This window comes from Protopterus annectens, chromosome 1.part0 (genome assembly GCF_019279795.1).
Source record: "Protopterus annectens isolate FY-2018-M chromosome 1.part0, PAN1.0, whole genome shotgun sequence".
Taxonomy (NCBI): domain Eukaryota; kingdom Metazoa; phylum Chordata; order Ceratodontiformes; family Protopteridae; genus Protopterus; species Protopterus annectens.
The window spans coordinates 1,296,625,320-1,296,642,254 of NC_056725.1; the positions used below are offsets into that span (position 1 = coordinate 1,296,625,320).

Consider the following 16,935-nt stretch of genomic DNA (forward strand, 5'->3'; position numbering starts at 1 on the left):
AAAAATATATCAACTTTGATGTAGCTGCTGTAGAAATGCAGGAATGATACCTTTAATATCATTAAACCTCCTCCAGCTCAAGGAATTCCATTTGGACTACAGTTTAAAACCTACTGTAACATTTAAAAGTGTTAATATTTAAGCCAGGTTTTCAGAAATGTTACCGGCAGTAGTAAGCCTTTTTTACTGCTGGTGACAGCCGTTTCCATTTCTTAGACAGCCCGACTGCACTGCCTAACTTAAAGTGGTGCAGAACTGCAGTGGGCTGTCTTTCTAGTCTACCACAAACACTAATGAGATCTTCTAAGGGAGTGGTATATGGTAATTAGCCATGACCTCTCCTTTGGAAATAATTGTGGTAAGTGATTTATGTAGCTAAGTGACTCACATCTTGGCTGTATAAATCATTATCATCAAAATTTTCTGGTCACCTATCACTTTCAACAGGAGAGACAGCACCAGAGGTAAGTTTACAGTAAAGTTTAACAGATAGGTAGCATTATCAATGTACATATGTTTGTGTTACTGCATTTGTCAGTGTATGTGGATGTATGAGTTGTGTAAGGTGATGTGTGTGCAAGTGTTTGTCTGCCTTGGTGGTTATATTAGTGGAGTTATTTAGGGGCTAGGGAGGGTAGGTTCATGTGTGTGCGTAGGTGAATGTGTGGGTATATACATGAGTGACCTGGGTGAGGGGTGTGTTTTTGATGTACAGTGACTGTGTGTGTGTGTGTGTGTGTGTGTGTGTGTGTGTGTGTGTGTGTGTGTGTGTGTGTGTGTGTGTGTGTGTCTGTGTGTCTTTGAGTGAAGTGTGGCTGCCATACCTAAATTCCCTTTGACTAAAGAGCAATCCCAATACTTAGGGGGATACTAGACAAAAGGGACAGTGAAATATATCCCTAAGTCACTTCCAAAATTAATAGAACAATGGGTTGCACCATGCAAAAAATGTACTGTAAGTAAGACACTAGATATAAGGGATAATCATGATTAATACCCTAATCCACTTACAAAGCTTTGGAGCACAAAGCATGGAATAGTAATAACTATGACATTTTAAAACTTTAATGTCTGGCATTACTGACTAGCTGTAATGGTCCATGATGTATAGTGGCAATGCTGAGACTTCCAGACAATGCCGGGGAAGAAATGACACGAGGGTGTCTTTCTTAATATTACTCTAATCCCATTTAAAACTGTAATAGAACAGGCCATGCATCCCAATGCATTTTCTGAGCAATAAGAAGGATGACACTATAATGTCTGCCATTTTTGACTGACTGTAGGCATTCATGATTTACAAGGCACTGTGTCAAACTAGAAGACAACTCAGAGACAGGTAAGAGGTATGGTGGTGTGTGTGTGTGTGTGTGTGTGTGTGTGTGTGTGTGTGTGTGTGTGTGTGTGTGTGTGTGTGTGTGTGTGTGTGTGTGCACGCATGTGTGCAAGTGTATTTTGTATGTGGGATGTGTGGATGTGTGTGGGAGAATGAATGAGGAGGTGATTGTGCTAATATGAAGCATAGGCTACCAGCATTGATTACTCTAAGGACTGCAGAAAAGCAGCTGTTATTGCTTGTGGTAATCACCAACTGATTCAAAGACAAATAAACTAGTTGATAATGAGGTTTTTCCTCATTTTGTCTTATGATTGTGCTAACAGGCCCTTTTTACTGCAGCCTTACTGCACAAGCCAGCCTTGTCTTTAATCTTTGTCTTTGTTTTGATCTGGCCAGGCATATTCTCTATCAACAGGAGTGGTTCCTGGCCCAGAAATTGTAGCTATTGGCCGTTTGGGCAGTTTTTTTCCATCTCTTTTTTCAATGTTCTGGTTTAAAAGCCGCACTTGCGCTTGTTTCCCACCTTTCCTGTAACTAGACTAGTCCAGATACAGAGTTGCTGTATCCAGGACTGTTGGTAAGCTTTTGAGCCCTGCAAGCCTTTCTGTGTTGGAGTAAAGCCTTCTAGCTTATCAGTGGGAGTGGTAAGCACTAGGTAGCCTGTCTACCACGAGAAGAGAGGCTCTTGGCCCAGAAATTGTAGTTTATTGACCATTTGGACAGTTTGTCTGTCTCTTTCAACTTTCTGGTTTAAAATACCACATCTCCGCTTGTTTCCCATCCTTCCTGTAACTAACCTACTGGGTAGCACTAGAAAGCCTTAAACTGATACAAGTCTTCTAGCTTAGGAGAGAGACTTTGGAGTGATTAAATATCAGTTTTCTGTACTTTCTTGCTGTACTTTACTGTTTTCCGCCTAAACGCAGATTTTCCAGCATTTATTGTGATTTAAAAGCTTGTTTTTTTCACATATTGTACTTATTTGTCTACTTGCACTCTTAAAATGTTGTTTTTGTTTAAATAATGTGTTTAACTGTTGTAGGCTACACACTAAAGTGTGATAGCCTGTTCTGATCATTTGTAGTCGTTTAAAGCTGTTTTAAGTGTATTTTTTTTTACTGTTTTTGCCTTATCTTTTCAAAAAAAAAACAAAACAAAACAAAAAACAAAAAAATTCCTTGTTTCCTAACTTTCTAAGCTAGTATAGTCCAGTTTTCAGGCTAGTGCTGAATTCAGGGCTGTGATACTAGTTTCTGAGTTGCCCATACCTTACTTGGATAGAAGGAAGTTTCTCTGTTCACCTGTGAGAAAGGGGAGCTTTGAGCAACAGGTCTGTCCCTGGAGGAGTGGTTCCAGCCCAGAAGTTATTAGTTTATTGGCCATTTTGGGCTAATTTCTATCTTTCATTTCCCTACTATAAAAACCACGTTTGCACAGTTTTGCGCACCGGGCAGTGCCGGTTAGCTATGGTTAAATTATTCCCGGCTCCACTAAGTCTTCTCTTCAGTTTTTCCCTTGAAACTAGTCTAACTCTCAACCTAAGCACTCAAAAAGCATCTTACAGCCCAGCATATGCTCAGACCTAATAGCAAGCATTAATATACCCTGACACTGACTGCCCAGCAGAGCAAGGCTCTTTATTCACCCATCACCAATCAAGCGACTAAGCAGCTCACCCTGCTATTCAGGCATGACTAAAGGGCAACTTCAGGTGCACTCTCCAGTCCAGCTGGTGAATCTGGATATCCTGAGGCAATGTTACAACTGCCTCATGTACACAGACAACCCTCTCCTCCTACCACAAAACACTAACATATGCGAGAGATGCAATTATACAGCCAAACTGGAAGCTAAGCTGTCTCCACCCAAGACTGGAAGAGACAGTCAAGAGGAGAAGGTAAACACTTGCACCACAACTCCAGCCACACACAGACCTACTAAAACAGCACTGGCAAAAAATGCACATAAATACACAAAATCATACTTGAAGGCTCTAAATAAAAACCTGCAAAAGCATCAGAGACCTCTAAAACAGACACCCAAACAACCTGCACTTCCCGTCACAAACCAGACAACACATAAAACACAAAATCAGTGAGCTGCACAATCACAGCCCTTAAGGCGAAATAACATACCTAACACACTAGTAATAGGTGACTCTACAGTCAGGCACACTGATGTCCCACTCACTAGGCTGGACAAGCAGAAGGTTACTATTAGCTGCCTGTCGGGAGCCAGAATCCGCCACATAATACAAGCACTCAGGTCACTCCAGAACAAGTACAAATATGACTCTGTCATTGTTCATGTTGGTGTGAATGACCTGAGACGTACCTCCCTAGACTACATGAAAACAGACATGGAAGAGCTCTCTGATCATATAGCCCAGGCTGGTATGCCCCTGACCCTGAGTAGCATCCTGATCTCACCAAGAATGATACCTCAGTATAAAGAAAAAATATCAATTTCAACAACTGGCTAAACTTCTGGTGTCATTCAAAGATGATCCAGTGTCTGTCAGCCTGGGATGACATGCTCGACAAGCAGTATTGCTTCACAAGAGATGGCTTGCACGTGTCACCCCTAGGCTTTCGAATACTGGCCAAGGCTCTTACTGCCCCCATAGTGCCTTTTTTAGGCAAGGCTCAAAAGTCAAACCCACCTCCGTAAACAGCACAATTAACAAAGAACTGAGGGTTATGCTACTCAACGCCAGGAGTTTAAATCTCAAAATGCACGCGCTCGAAGCACTCCTCAGTATGGAGAAAGTCGACATCTGTGCAGTTACGGAAACCTGGTTCAAGACTCCAGAGAGCACCCCAGCACTACTGGGCTAGAACTCATACCACATATTTCGGCCACAGAACACGGACCCAAACACAAAAGGATGGGGTGTATCCATATTCATCAAATATATCTACACCTCCAGGTTAGTGGAGCAGCATGATACCTCTAAGATCATCCATGTGCAGCTAACATCGGGCAAATCTGCAAGGCAAATTGTGGCCTGCTACAAATCACCCTCCATGACCAAGGACCACCACTCCACCTTTCTGGAGACACTGGAAAACATGAAGGTCCTACCAAACACTCTGATATTGAGCGATTTCAATTACCCTACCATTCACTGGGAAAACTACTCGAGTACAAATTCCCAGGCCCAGCGCTTCCTGGAATTCATCAACTCAAACGCCCTGGATCAGCTGGTAAACTCCCTTACCAGAGGTGAAAACGTATTGGACCTGTTCATCAACAACATGGGCGACAGGTGTTCCACACCAGAGGTCAACCCATCACTGATTAGATCAGACCATAAACTAATCACTCTGGATGTCCACACCCCACCGCCACCCCCAGCTAAGGAAACTACAGTAAAAAAAACTTTTCCAAAGCAAAGTTCACCTTACTTAAGACAGAGGTGGTAAGTTTCACAGCCCCCATGCTAAAGGATAACGCTGCCCAAGATGCAGAAACCTTTACAAATGCACTCTATGAGCACCTACAAGGATGCATGGATCGTGCCATCCCTAGCAAAACTAAGACTCACTCCTCTAAGAGAAGGAAACCAGTTTGGTGGACCCCTGCAATAAACAGTCTATACAATAGAAGGAGGAAACTGGTTCAGAAAAAAAGCAAATCCCAAGAAGGAAAGACATCCCTGATCAGTATCAGTAAGAAACTGAGGTCCCTCATGAAATCATCTAAGGCTAACTTCGAAAGAAAAATAGCCAAGGATTCAAAAGATAACCACAAAGCCTTCTTTACCTATGTTAAGAATCTAAGTGGCAACTCACAGATATGCACTGAACTAGTGCAAAATAGCACAAAATATACTGAACCTACTGATATTGCCAACATCCTGGCAGATAGATTCAGTGCAAACTTCACCCCCCTCTCATCTCCAAAAGGGCCCACAACAATACTGGAAAAGTGTAGTGCCCCAAAAATCACAGATGCACAGGTGAAAACAGCCCTTTCAAAAACCAAAAACACATAGTCAATGGGACCAGATGGTGTCCCAGGCTGCGTCTTGCACAAACTACAGAACAAACGAAACCCCCACCTAAACACGCTGTTCAACCTCAGACTCTCCACAGGCTATGTGCCCATAAAATGGCACACAGCAACAGTTATTCCTCTCCACAAAGGAGGGGCCACAACTGACCCTGGTAACTATCGCCCCATAAGCCTGACTAGCCTGGTCTGCAAGGCTATGAAGCACATCATCAAGGAACACATTAACAAAGACATTGGGTACCTCCAAACACTTGACCCGACCCAGTTCAGCTTTTGTTAAGGGCAGATCATGTCTACTAAACCTAGTGGACTTCTTCGAGACAGTCACCAAGGCCATAGACGAGGGAAAGGTGGTTCACAGCCTACCTTGACCTCGCCCACTCGGGTATTACAGAAAACCTCACCAGCCTGAACATAAACCCTTATGTCACAAGATGGGTTGCCAACTGGCTTACAGACAGAACTCACATGGTAAGAATAGCGGGGTCCAGGTCCGACTCTAAACCAGTCACAAGTGGTGTCCCACAAGGCTCGGTCCTGGGACCCCTACTGTTCGGCATATACTTCTCAGAAATACAAGCAAACACAGGAGGACTGTGGCTAACCAAGTTCGCCGATGACTGCAAACTGGGAGCCATAATTGACTCTCCGGCTGACACAGACATCCTCCAAAAGGGCCTTACTGAGAAGGACACCTGGTGTCAAAGTCATGACCTTAAGCTAAATGCCAAAAAATGCATAGTCATCCCGTTTGGGAAAAATAAAATACCCATGAATTACCACATAGGTGGCAGCCCCCTTAATACAGAAGAGGTAATAAGAGATCTGGGGACCCAGGTAGATAGTAATCTCTCCTTTGACAATCATATTGCCAAAGTAGTTAGGAAATCCTTCTATGTGGTCCATCTAATTACTAAAGGGTTTGCATCTAGAAATAAAGAGGTTATAGTGCCCCTCTACTCGTCACTCATTAGACCCATCATGGAGTACAATGCCCCATTTGGGATGTACCTCACAAGACACTTCCAACAGCTGGAAAGGCCACAAAAGTACCTCACCAAGAGGATTACTGGTGTCAAACATATGTCCTATGCAGCCCGACTGAAAAAACTCCAGCTGTACTGAGTGGCATACCGCTTGCTCAGAGGTGATCTCTGCCTGACTTACAAAGCCATGTCCAACTCAGAATTGATGGACATGCTCCACCTAAAGAAATCCAAGTCACTGTGAGCCACACGCTCTAGTGAGCTAAACCTCATCACAACAATAAACAGAACATGCTGGAGGTATAGATTCCTGTAACAAAGACTCCCCATGCTTTGGAACAAAATTCCAAATTACATCAGGCAGAGCCCTTCACTAACACCCTTCAAGAGAAACCTTGACAAGTGGATGGGTAACAGAAAATACATCCCTGGGATTACTTCATTGGCTCTGCTTGACAGAGGATCAGTTAATTAATCAATGGGGTGGCGAAAGCTGACACACTCTGACTAGGCTTATAAATGCCCTCGGGCAGACAGCCTAGTACCTATCTATGAACCTATGAACCTATGAAATTAATTGGCTCAGATACTGATCTATCAGAATTCTTGCAGTCACACTTTCAAAGGAGGCTATGTCAAACCGTAAGCAATACTGCAACTTAAAAGAGAGAATGGTTGTTTTGTATTGCCATCATTTCTGCATTTGCTCTGTTTTTAGATTCTGCTTTACCATGAAGATTTTATATCTAAAATAACACAAATATACGTCTAATTATAAGTTGTATTTTGTATTATACTTAGTTCTGCAAGTTTAATTTAAGTGGAATGCTTTTCTCTGGTTGCTTAAACCAAAACAGCAATGTATAATTTTCATTTAGCAGTCTTCAATTTAATCTACAGGTGAATTACCTTGCCTGGTACAGCTGCATTGATGAATAATCTGGCTATAACTTATGAAATTAATACTTAACATTTCCAAAGAATACAAAGTATAAAAACAAAATAAATTATGTGTTTCTAAACCAAAATAATGTGAATTGTTTTTGGAAAGGGTAATAACATCTGGGGGTTGGGGGCTGGCTTAATGGTTAAGATATTTGCCTCACAAGGTGAGAATCAAACCCAGTATCTTACACTTGTAATACTCAGTAGCACATATAAAATCCAAGAAAAAGACAAAATTATATTTTTTCAGTAGCTCAAATAAATGTTCTTTCCCAACTATAACTTATTTTCATAAATAACCTTCTTTAACTAGCGGGTCATAGTTCTAAAATCTTGCCTTACTGCTTCACTTTTTACATATCAGGGTTGGTATTTATGTAAGTAATTTTCTGAACTGTGAAAAACTGCAGCAATTATGAGTTTCACCTACCTTTTCAATTTCTGCTAAGAAAGCATCAATGAAATCTCTTTTCTCAGATGGATCATATGTTTCCTTGTGTTGCTTGATGAAGACAGACAAGAACTCTTTAATTTTGTGTTGAACTTTAATAACTTTTTGATGAGGTCCAGGAAAATGAATAGCCCAGGGGATATGATTCAACACCTGCAGTATAAGAAAAGAAAATGACAGATGAGACAACATAAATAATGCAATGATCGAGACTGATAACATATCAAAATGAGTATTAAATGTGAATTTATAGTCTGTGACCGATGTTGCAGAGAAAAAAAACAGGGTATTGACTATACAAGAGTAAGTTATTCCAGTGATTTATTTTATTTTTAAATGTTTTTGTTTCAGTTTGATAATCTTGAAAATTAACAGGTTATCTGGCTATTTTCATCCATAGTCCAGACACCAGGGGACAACAGAAAACATGACAGATGCAAGTAATAAAAAAAAAAGTAAACAGAATAGTGTAGTACGGAACAAAAATATTTGCAGGTGCTTTCATGTAATACCATAGGAAAATGTTTGAAATGTCTTTGTACTGCACCTGCTTTTGTTGAGAACAGTATATCGCACTGCACTGTATGACAGAACTAGAATGACTGAAGAAGAGAGGCAAGAGCTTAGTTACATAGTAACATATATTCAGTATTCATAATTTTCATATACATAACTGTGCTATTCAAATATCATTTGCAGAAATACATAAAAATCTGATACAGTCACTATTAGTATGTATACATGCAAGATTTTCATGAAACATGAAATATATTTGCCCATTTTGCAGGCTTTGTGTCACTGCAAAAAAAAAACAGTAAAAGTATAACTTCATTTCACTTCCTGTATACAACACTGTTACATTCTTAGCAGATTTAATGTATAACAAAATTTTAGCAGAGGTAAAAAGAAGTTATGCAGTCACCATAATGTTACATCTAATTTCTTGTCTTTCATTTGCACTTCAACCTATGGGTTTTGGATCTGAGCATCAGATCTGACTCGGCCGTATACCAAAGCCATAGGCTTCAACATCTGAGCTCCTCCCCTACCCATGACACCCCTCTTCTCCAGGTCCCTCAGATTGAGTTTGCTGCAACCTAGTACATCACATAATCAAAACACCCAAAGGCAAGAGACATTATTTAACATAAAGGAATCAACTAAGTTAGGATACTTCAGGAGTTCAAAGGAAGCAGAAGTATCTGTCCAAAGCAATATCTGCTAGGTCCTTGAAAAGGCAAGGGGGTGGAGGGAGGGAAGGTTGAAGAGCAAATGAGAGGCAATAACACAGATGGAATGTTATGGTGAGTACATACCTTTTTTATCTGATGTTGTTGCTTTCATTTGCTTTTCAACCTAAAGAACAGAGTCCCCAGCTACTAAAGGAACTTGGGAGTCCCTCAAGGAAGGATATTCCTGAACACAGCAGAACCAAAAGCTGCTCTGGACCTGAAAATAATGTTCAGTTTGTAATGGGAAATAAAGGTATGGTGGTTAGACCAGGTAAAAGCTGCACAAACCACCTATGGGAAGTTTAGACCAAAAAGTTAAAGTAGTAGAAACAGATCTGGTAAAATGGGCTTTAACATGACCAGGTAATGAAATGCCCTTACAAGAGTAACCAAGTTTGACACAATTGGTAATCCAGAAGGCTAGCATAACCTTAGAAACTGGTCTACATAATCTGGACTTAGAGAAGGATAAGAAAAGTTGATCAGATTTCCTGAATGTTTTGGTTCTGTCTAAATAAAAGGACAGTTGTCTAAGTACATCCAACGTATGGAGAAGATACTCTTCCCTTGTTTTGAAAGTTCAGAAAGAACACCGAAACACTGATAACTTGGTTTAAATTAGCCTCAGAAGCAACCTTGGGAAAAAAGGAAGGATTTGTACATAAGGTAACTCTGTCCTTGTAGAAGATCAGATAATGGAGGTTTGCAATACAAAGCCTGCAGTTCTAAAACCCTCTTAGATGAAGTGATAGCCACCAAGAAAATAGTTTTCCAGGTAAGGATCTTCCAGTCTACTTTTGCTACAGGTTCAAAAGGGGATAAGACTAAAGCCTGAAGAACTAAGGTGAGGTCCCAAGGAAGGACAAGATCCTTAATAGGAAGATGTAGGAGAAACGTACCCTCCAGAAAGGCCTTGCATAGTTTAGATGAAGCTAGGGAGAAAGAGGTACCCCCCACATAAAAATTGGAAATTACAGCAAGTTGTACCTTAATGGTAGAAAAACTTGCACCGGTATTAAAAGGATGAGCCAAAAAAGTCCCAAACTGCTGGCACTGGTGCAGAAAAGGGGTCTAAAGTGTTCTGATAAGCCCAGATAGAGAATCTCTTCCACTTGCTGATGTAAAACTTTCTAGTGGAAGATTTGTGAGCCACAACCAAAATGTTTCAAACTGGGAAGGAAAGCCCAAGATTTCTAGCCATCATTGGAAGTGGTGAAACCAAGCTGTTATTTTCAAGTTCTGGAGATCGGGATGGGAGTATCCCGAAGGATGGAACAAGAGATCGGGACAGGCCTCCAGAGTCTAAGGCGGACAAACCAGGTGAGACCAAAGGAAGGGGGACCACACTTGATGGGTCCAAAAGGGGGCAAAGAGGATGACCTGCCAGTTCAATTTCTGTGCTTTCTGCAGAAATTTGAGAATGAGCAGAAAAGGACAGAAGGCATAAAGTAGACAGGGGAGCCAAGCATGGACTACATCATCTTATGGTGATTGCCCTTGCAGAAAGACCAGGGAAAAAAACTCACTGCACTTGGTGTCGGAGGGAGATGCAAACAGGTCGCAGCAAGGTTGATCCCATCTCTGGAAGATCATATTTACTACTGCAGGACTTAGAGACCACTTGTGAGGCATCAGAAGTGTTCTGCTGAGCTTGTCTGCTAGAATGTCTGACTTCCCCAAAATGTGCGCCGCTATGAGAAAGCGGTTTGAAGATATTGCCCATTGCCACGACCTCATGGCCTCTCGACACAATTGATAAGACCTGGTTCCTCCTTGGATGCAGAAGTACCAGACCACCAACATGTTGTCTGTCTGAATAGCAATAATTCCTGTGGGAAGGCAGGAATGGAGGGTTTGCAATGAGAGAAGCACCGCTCTCATCTCCAGAAGATTTATATGCAAATTGATCTCTGGGGGGACCAAATACCTGTCCCTCACACAACTGTCTGTCCCAGATAATGCCGCCCCACTCAAGTTGAGAAGCATCCGTGATCACAATGAGCAAAGGGGAGGAAGGACAAAAGGCTGGGCCTGGAGAAGGTTGTCTGATTGCATCCACCAGATGAGAGACTGTTTGCATGCCTGAGAGATCCTGATATCATAGTTCAGAGAGTAACACAGAAATGACCAGTGCACAGCTAAGTTCCATTGACGCTCTCATGTGAAGGATCAAGGGTACCAGAGTGATTGTCATTGCCATGGACCCCAAGGGCCAAAGAACAAGTCTTTCTTGGGGCAAAAGAGTGTCCATAATCTGACATGAGATTTCAGACTAGAGATTCTGTCAGAGTAAGAAGTGCTAGGGACCGAGGGGTGTCCAAATGAGCTCTGATAATGTCTATGACCTAAACTAGAATCAGATAAGATTTGTTTAGATTGATAAATATGCCCAGGGTCGAGACTAGCTGAAGTAGTTATTCGCTGGCTTGAAGAAATCGATGCCTACTGGGAGCAGGTAGGAGCCAAACGTCTAGATAAGGAAACACCTGGAATCCCTAAAGTCTCAGGTGAGCTGCTACCACTATCATGCATTTGGTGAACACCCTGAGGGCTGTGGTGACACCAAAGGGCAGTGCTCAGAATTGGTAGTGATCGTCTCCCAGCCTGAAGTGGAGATACTTTCTGGAGTGTCTGTTCATCTTGATGTGATAGTACATGTCTTGAAGGTCTATACAGCACATCCAATCATCCTTCTCTAGGAAAGGCAGAATGGATTGTAGCATTACCATTCGGAACTCTAAGTTGGCAACTGACCTGTTGAGGAGTGTAAGATCCAGAATGGGTCTGAGGTCCCCATTCTTTTTGGGCATGAAAAAGAATCTTAAATAAAAGCTGGATCTGAGTTGGTCTGGGGGAGATGCTTTGGATGAATCTTTTTTGAGAACAGCTTCTTAGTCTCTGATGCTGCAGGCTCCTGCTGATTGGGTGGAACATCAGAGAGAATCTGGGGGAGGTTTTTTGGAAAAGGGTATAGAATAACCTCTGGATATGATCTTTAACACCCAATGATCTTTTGTGATGGCTTCCCAGGCTTTTGGGTCTAAAGACAAATGTCTCTGACTGCCTCCAGATTAGAGCAGTTGGGCAATCCTTTAGGACCACTAATTGGGCCTGTATGAGAAAGAATCTCAAAACCCTTGATTCATCTGACCCCCTCTGCTTTGAGGGTGGCATCTGTTGTTATAACCATTTTTCCCTCTGCCTCTGGGAGAAAGGACCCCTGGTTAATTCTGGAAAGGACCCTGTGGTTTACGAAACCACAACTTCTTACCTCCCCACTGGTTCCTGGAAAAGGACTGTTGTGGGATAGAGAACCATATCCTGATGGCAGACAAGGTCTTTACTTCCTTTTCACTTTGGGAGAGTGGGCCTTTAACCATCGGACCAAAAAGGGTCGATCCATCGAAGGGAGCATTGACAAAAGACACCTTATAGGGTTCCAAAAAATCACACAGCTGCATCCAAGCATTGCATCTGACTGCAATACCTGATCTGGATGACCATGAGCTGCCACATGAGAGATTAACCTCATGGATGTATTGGAAACAGACTTGAGGGTGGCCATTCTCAAGAAATAGTATTTCTGTTCCTCGGCAGACATGGACCCTGGGGCCGAGCAAGAGCATTCCTTGACCAAGTCCCTCAGTAGCCTGGTTACATGTGCCAGGTAGTTCAGCAATCGTAAAGCTAAGGTCACTGAAGCATAAATCCACTTTCTGAACCTGTGCAAAGCCCTAGACTTCCTGTTAAGGGGATGAACAGTGGAGGTCTGGTAGGCTAACTCCCTTTTGGTGGCAGCTGCAACCACTATGGCATCAACAGGAATCCCTTTAGTCCAATGTGGTTGATCAGAAGGGGCACTAAGGAACTTATCGGGCCACTTAAGGACGGTTCCACTGTGTCCAGTTCCTTCCACACCCTGCGAGGCACAAGGTTGATAATGGGGACCACAGGGGGGACACCCAAGAAGTAGATGAGCCTGACCCAAAGGCTTCCAAAAACACTGATTCCTCTGGATTAGGCCTTTTGGAGGACCAACTACTCTTTTGGTGAAGGTTTTCCATAATGTCTCCAAATGAGGCATCCTTGGGTGGAGATCTGGGGGACCCTTTTTTTTCATCGAGATCAGTGTCCTCAGTGAGGGATTCCAAAGGGGAATCCAGGTGTCTCCTTTTACATGTATGCTTCCAAGTGACTTCTTCAGGAGGGGTGTTCTGGAGAGGTATCGTAAGTCTCTGGGGGTTCCAAATGGGAAACAGGCTGGAAGTCCTTCTGGGCAGGCTGTCTCAGAGGGGACAGCATAGATGTCTCAGGCACAAAAACAGCTAGGGAGGGACCAGAGTCCGAAGCAGGCAGTGTCGAGGCTCTTCTGGGTGCATAGAGAACCCTCTCGACCACCTCAAAAGCCGAGTGAGATCAGGACACCCCAGCCACCCCCACTGGAGCTGAAGCTGTTGACTGGTGGCTCTAGTAGGCCCAACCACTCCTGGATCCGAGTGGGAGCTGGGGCCAAGCTGTCAAACACTGAAGTCTTGAGAGAAAGAGACAGCTCTAAAAATTTTGTAGCTGACGTCAACCCCTTGGACCCGGCGCTGAAGCTACGGCTCCAAGAATCATTAGGCTCCAAAACCATTGGAGCCAGATGAAACAGGGAGAAATTTGAAGTGGAGGTAACCACACCTGTCAGATCCGACATCTCAGCTCCAGGAAGGCTCAGACCTCATAACTACGAAATCTGGGGTGAGATCGAAGATGTAGCAATCAGAGTGAAGGCTCGTGGATCCAGGAGGGGACGGAGCAGGCAAGATCCCCAGCTAGATTTGTGCCTTGAGGAATTTCACCATCATACTGTCCAGCTTGGCTTTGGAGAGACTATGGGAGGACCTACCACAGGAAGCCACCGAAGCAGGCCTGGAAGAGGGCCTAGGGTGCTGCAAAAGAGGGGACTTAGTTCTCAAAGACACAGATTCATAGGAGAAACTATGGCTCCAGGAAGGAGGGGAGGCTCAAATGACTATTGGAGTTGAAACAGTCAGCTCTGAGGACCTCAAAAGTTTGGCAGGAGGATCCCCGGAGTGGCAAGATCTGCTGGTGGATCTCTTTCTATCCTTGTTCTTAGAGGGGGGCTGAACCCCTGAAGTGGAAAGGGTGGCTGAAGAGGAAGAACTTGGAAGAAGTCCCTTCTAAATGAGTTTGTTCCGGAGGTTAGTAAGTGCCTTCTGGTTACAACATGCACAGACAGTACAAGCAGAGTCAAGATGAGCTGCCCCTGAACAAACAACACACTCAGCATGTGCATCAGAAAGTGGGATCTTGTGGTCACAAGTACTACACTTTTTAAACCCAGTGGTTTTAGGATTGGCCATACTCTAACAACAACAACAATCACAAGAACAAGGAATACAAAAAGTTACAAGCAAACTGGCCTGAAAACTAAACACACCACTAAAGAAAGGACTCCTGTCTACATTTTTATATACTAAAAGACAATGAAAATACTATATATAAATAGTTAATTAAATATATCTAGCTAAACAGTCGGACGGGATGGGGTAGGGAAGGGGAGGAAAGAGACCACAAAACAACTCTTTCCCTGACAAAGAATGGTGAAAAACAGAGTGGAGGTTAAGAAGAAGCAGTGTAACTAAAAAACAGAATCCACTGAGGAGCTCAGAAGGAAGAGAACCCGATGCTAAGCAAAATGCGGCAAACAAGATCTGGGCATTTGGAGGAGAGGAGCATCATGAGTAGGGGAGGAGCTCTATATGGCCAAGTTGGATCAGAAACCCATAGGTTGAAGAGCAAATGAAGGCAACAACATCAGATTTACAGTTATGTAAGTAAACTTACCATAACAGTAGATATTAGAATGGGCACTGCTGCAGTAGCCTAAGCTAAATGGGTTATATCTTGCACAAGATATAAGAGCCACACAACTTTCGAAGCTTCTGGGCACCTTCCACATGCCCAAACTATTAGCAGAAGCAGAGCAGATTAAAAAGACAAGTCTGCGTGCCAATCCCTTCAGAGCTTTCATGTCAACTGAGAGAGGGGGGCTAAGACCTGTGGACATTTCTAGAAAAAGAAAAAATAATATCCACACCCTGGCAACAAAAAAGCATAAAACAGTAAGGGAAGGAGGGAGGAAGAATCTACTGCATCAGTGATTATTTGAATATCTACAGTCATGGTAAATCTATTTACACAGCTTTATTATATTCATTATTATGATCACTGCTGCAAGGGCCTAAACTGCATTGGCAGATTACCAGTGGTTAAAAGAACTAAGAGGAAGAAGGGGAAGGGTCCAGAAGCCCCTGGAGAATTATGCAACCAAAGCCTGTCCTAGACGTATAGAAGAAATTTAGTTTATACTGATTTGTTAAAAGTATGCACAGAGGACAAAGTTGCTGACTCTAGAATGCTTCTTGAGCCCATCCCTTTCCAAACAACCATAGATGAGACCAAGGCCTTGGTTATGTGAGCCTTGACCTCACCTGGAATAGTTTTGTTGTGGTGGGAGTAACAAAACTAATAGCTTGAGACAACCATTTGGAAATAGTCTATTTTGACAGAGGTTGCCCCTTCTTCTTACTTTCACAAGGAATGAACAACTGATCAGAAGTTCTGAAAGATTTTGTTCTGCCAGCAGAGTACTGGAGTTGTCTGCGGACACCCAAGGAATGAATTATACTTTCTCCCTCGTTTATACATTTTGCATAGAATATAGGGAGAGGACTGGCTTAAAATACACTTGGATACCACTTTTGACATAAAGGAAGCATTAGTTTTCAAAGAAACCATGTCTTTGTGGAAAATAAGATAAGGCTGACTACCATGATAGCTTACAATTCAGATACTCTTCTTGTAGAAGTCAGAAAAATGAGTGAAACTGATTTCCATGTTAAAGAGTCTCAGGTTAGCCTGATGAACTGGTTCAAATGGAGTAAGTGGTAGCTTCTGTAACACAAAATTAAGATCCCAAGGAGAAGCCACTTGTTTTCTGGGAGGCTTTTTATGCAGAACCCCTTTTCATTTTCACATGAGACTATACTGAAAGAGGCACATGACAATATGGTTGACAAATGAACCTTGATTAAGGAGTAATATAAGTCATAGGACAGGAACTCGCATAAATACTGTAAAACCAGAGAAACACCAGCCCTGAATGGTTGCTGATTCTTTTGCTGGCACCAACTGGAAAACCTTTTGCTAATGTATGACTTTCTAATAGCAGGCTTTCTTGGCTCCATTAATATATGCTGTACATATTCAGAAAACAGCAGCCTAAAACGTATTAGGACCCTAGCACACAGACTGTCAGTTGTAGTTGTTAGGGTATGGAATGTACCAAACACCCTTAATGTGTGAGTAAATTCAGCCTGTGAGGAACCTGGTGGTAATTGCCCTTGGTCAATTTCAAAAAAAGGAAGAAATGCTGTTGCCTGGCTCAACAGGAATCATGATAATGATCTTTGAGAATTCCTTCTGAATCTTCAGAAGTACCTTGGAAATCACTGGAAAGGTTGGAAAAGCATACAGGAACATTCATGTCCAAGGAAAAGATAAGGCATCTGTCTTCTATCCCTTTATGCATGGAGCTATGAAACAGAATTTTACCAGTTTATTGTTTAGGGAGTAAGAAAAAAGGTCTACCTGAGGTGTTCCCCACAAGTGGTTCAGCTCTTGGAAAATCCCCTGATCTAGTTTCCATTCACAATGGTCTGTCTTGATCCTGCTCAGCTTGTCTGCTAAATAATTTTACTCTGATTGTATATAAGATGCCTGGAGAGTGAGACTGTTCTGTAAAGGTATATTCCCTGCTAACACGGCTAGTCTTGCTTGTTTATGTACCACATCACTTATTATGTTGTCTGTAAACACTTGAGGATGCCCTGGGGACCACATTTGATTCAGACAATTGAGAACATTTATAACAGCTAGCATCTACTTTATGCTTGTGTG

The 16,935-nt window shown here is 42.6% G+C and overlaps 1 protein-coding gene across 2 annotated transcripts in view; it reads right to left on the reverse strand.

Annotated features, from left to right (window-relative positions):
* Nucleotides 1-16,935, reverse strand: part of LOC122797711 (cytochrome P450 2D15-like) — a 955,177-nt gene that overhangs the window by 330,840 nt on the left and 607,402 nt on the right. For both annotated transcript variants that reach the window (XM_044066247.1, XM_044066252.1), the window contains one exon: nucleotides 7,718-7,891. In XM_044066247.1, the coding sequence (XP_043922182.1) occupies nucleotides 7,718-7,891 (174 nt within the window). The remainder of the gene's footprint in view (nucleotides 1-7,717; nucleotides 7,892-16,935) is intronic.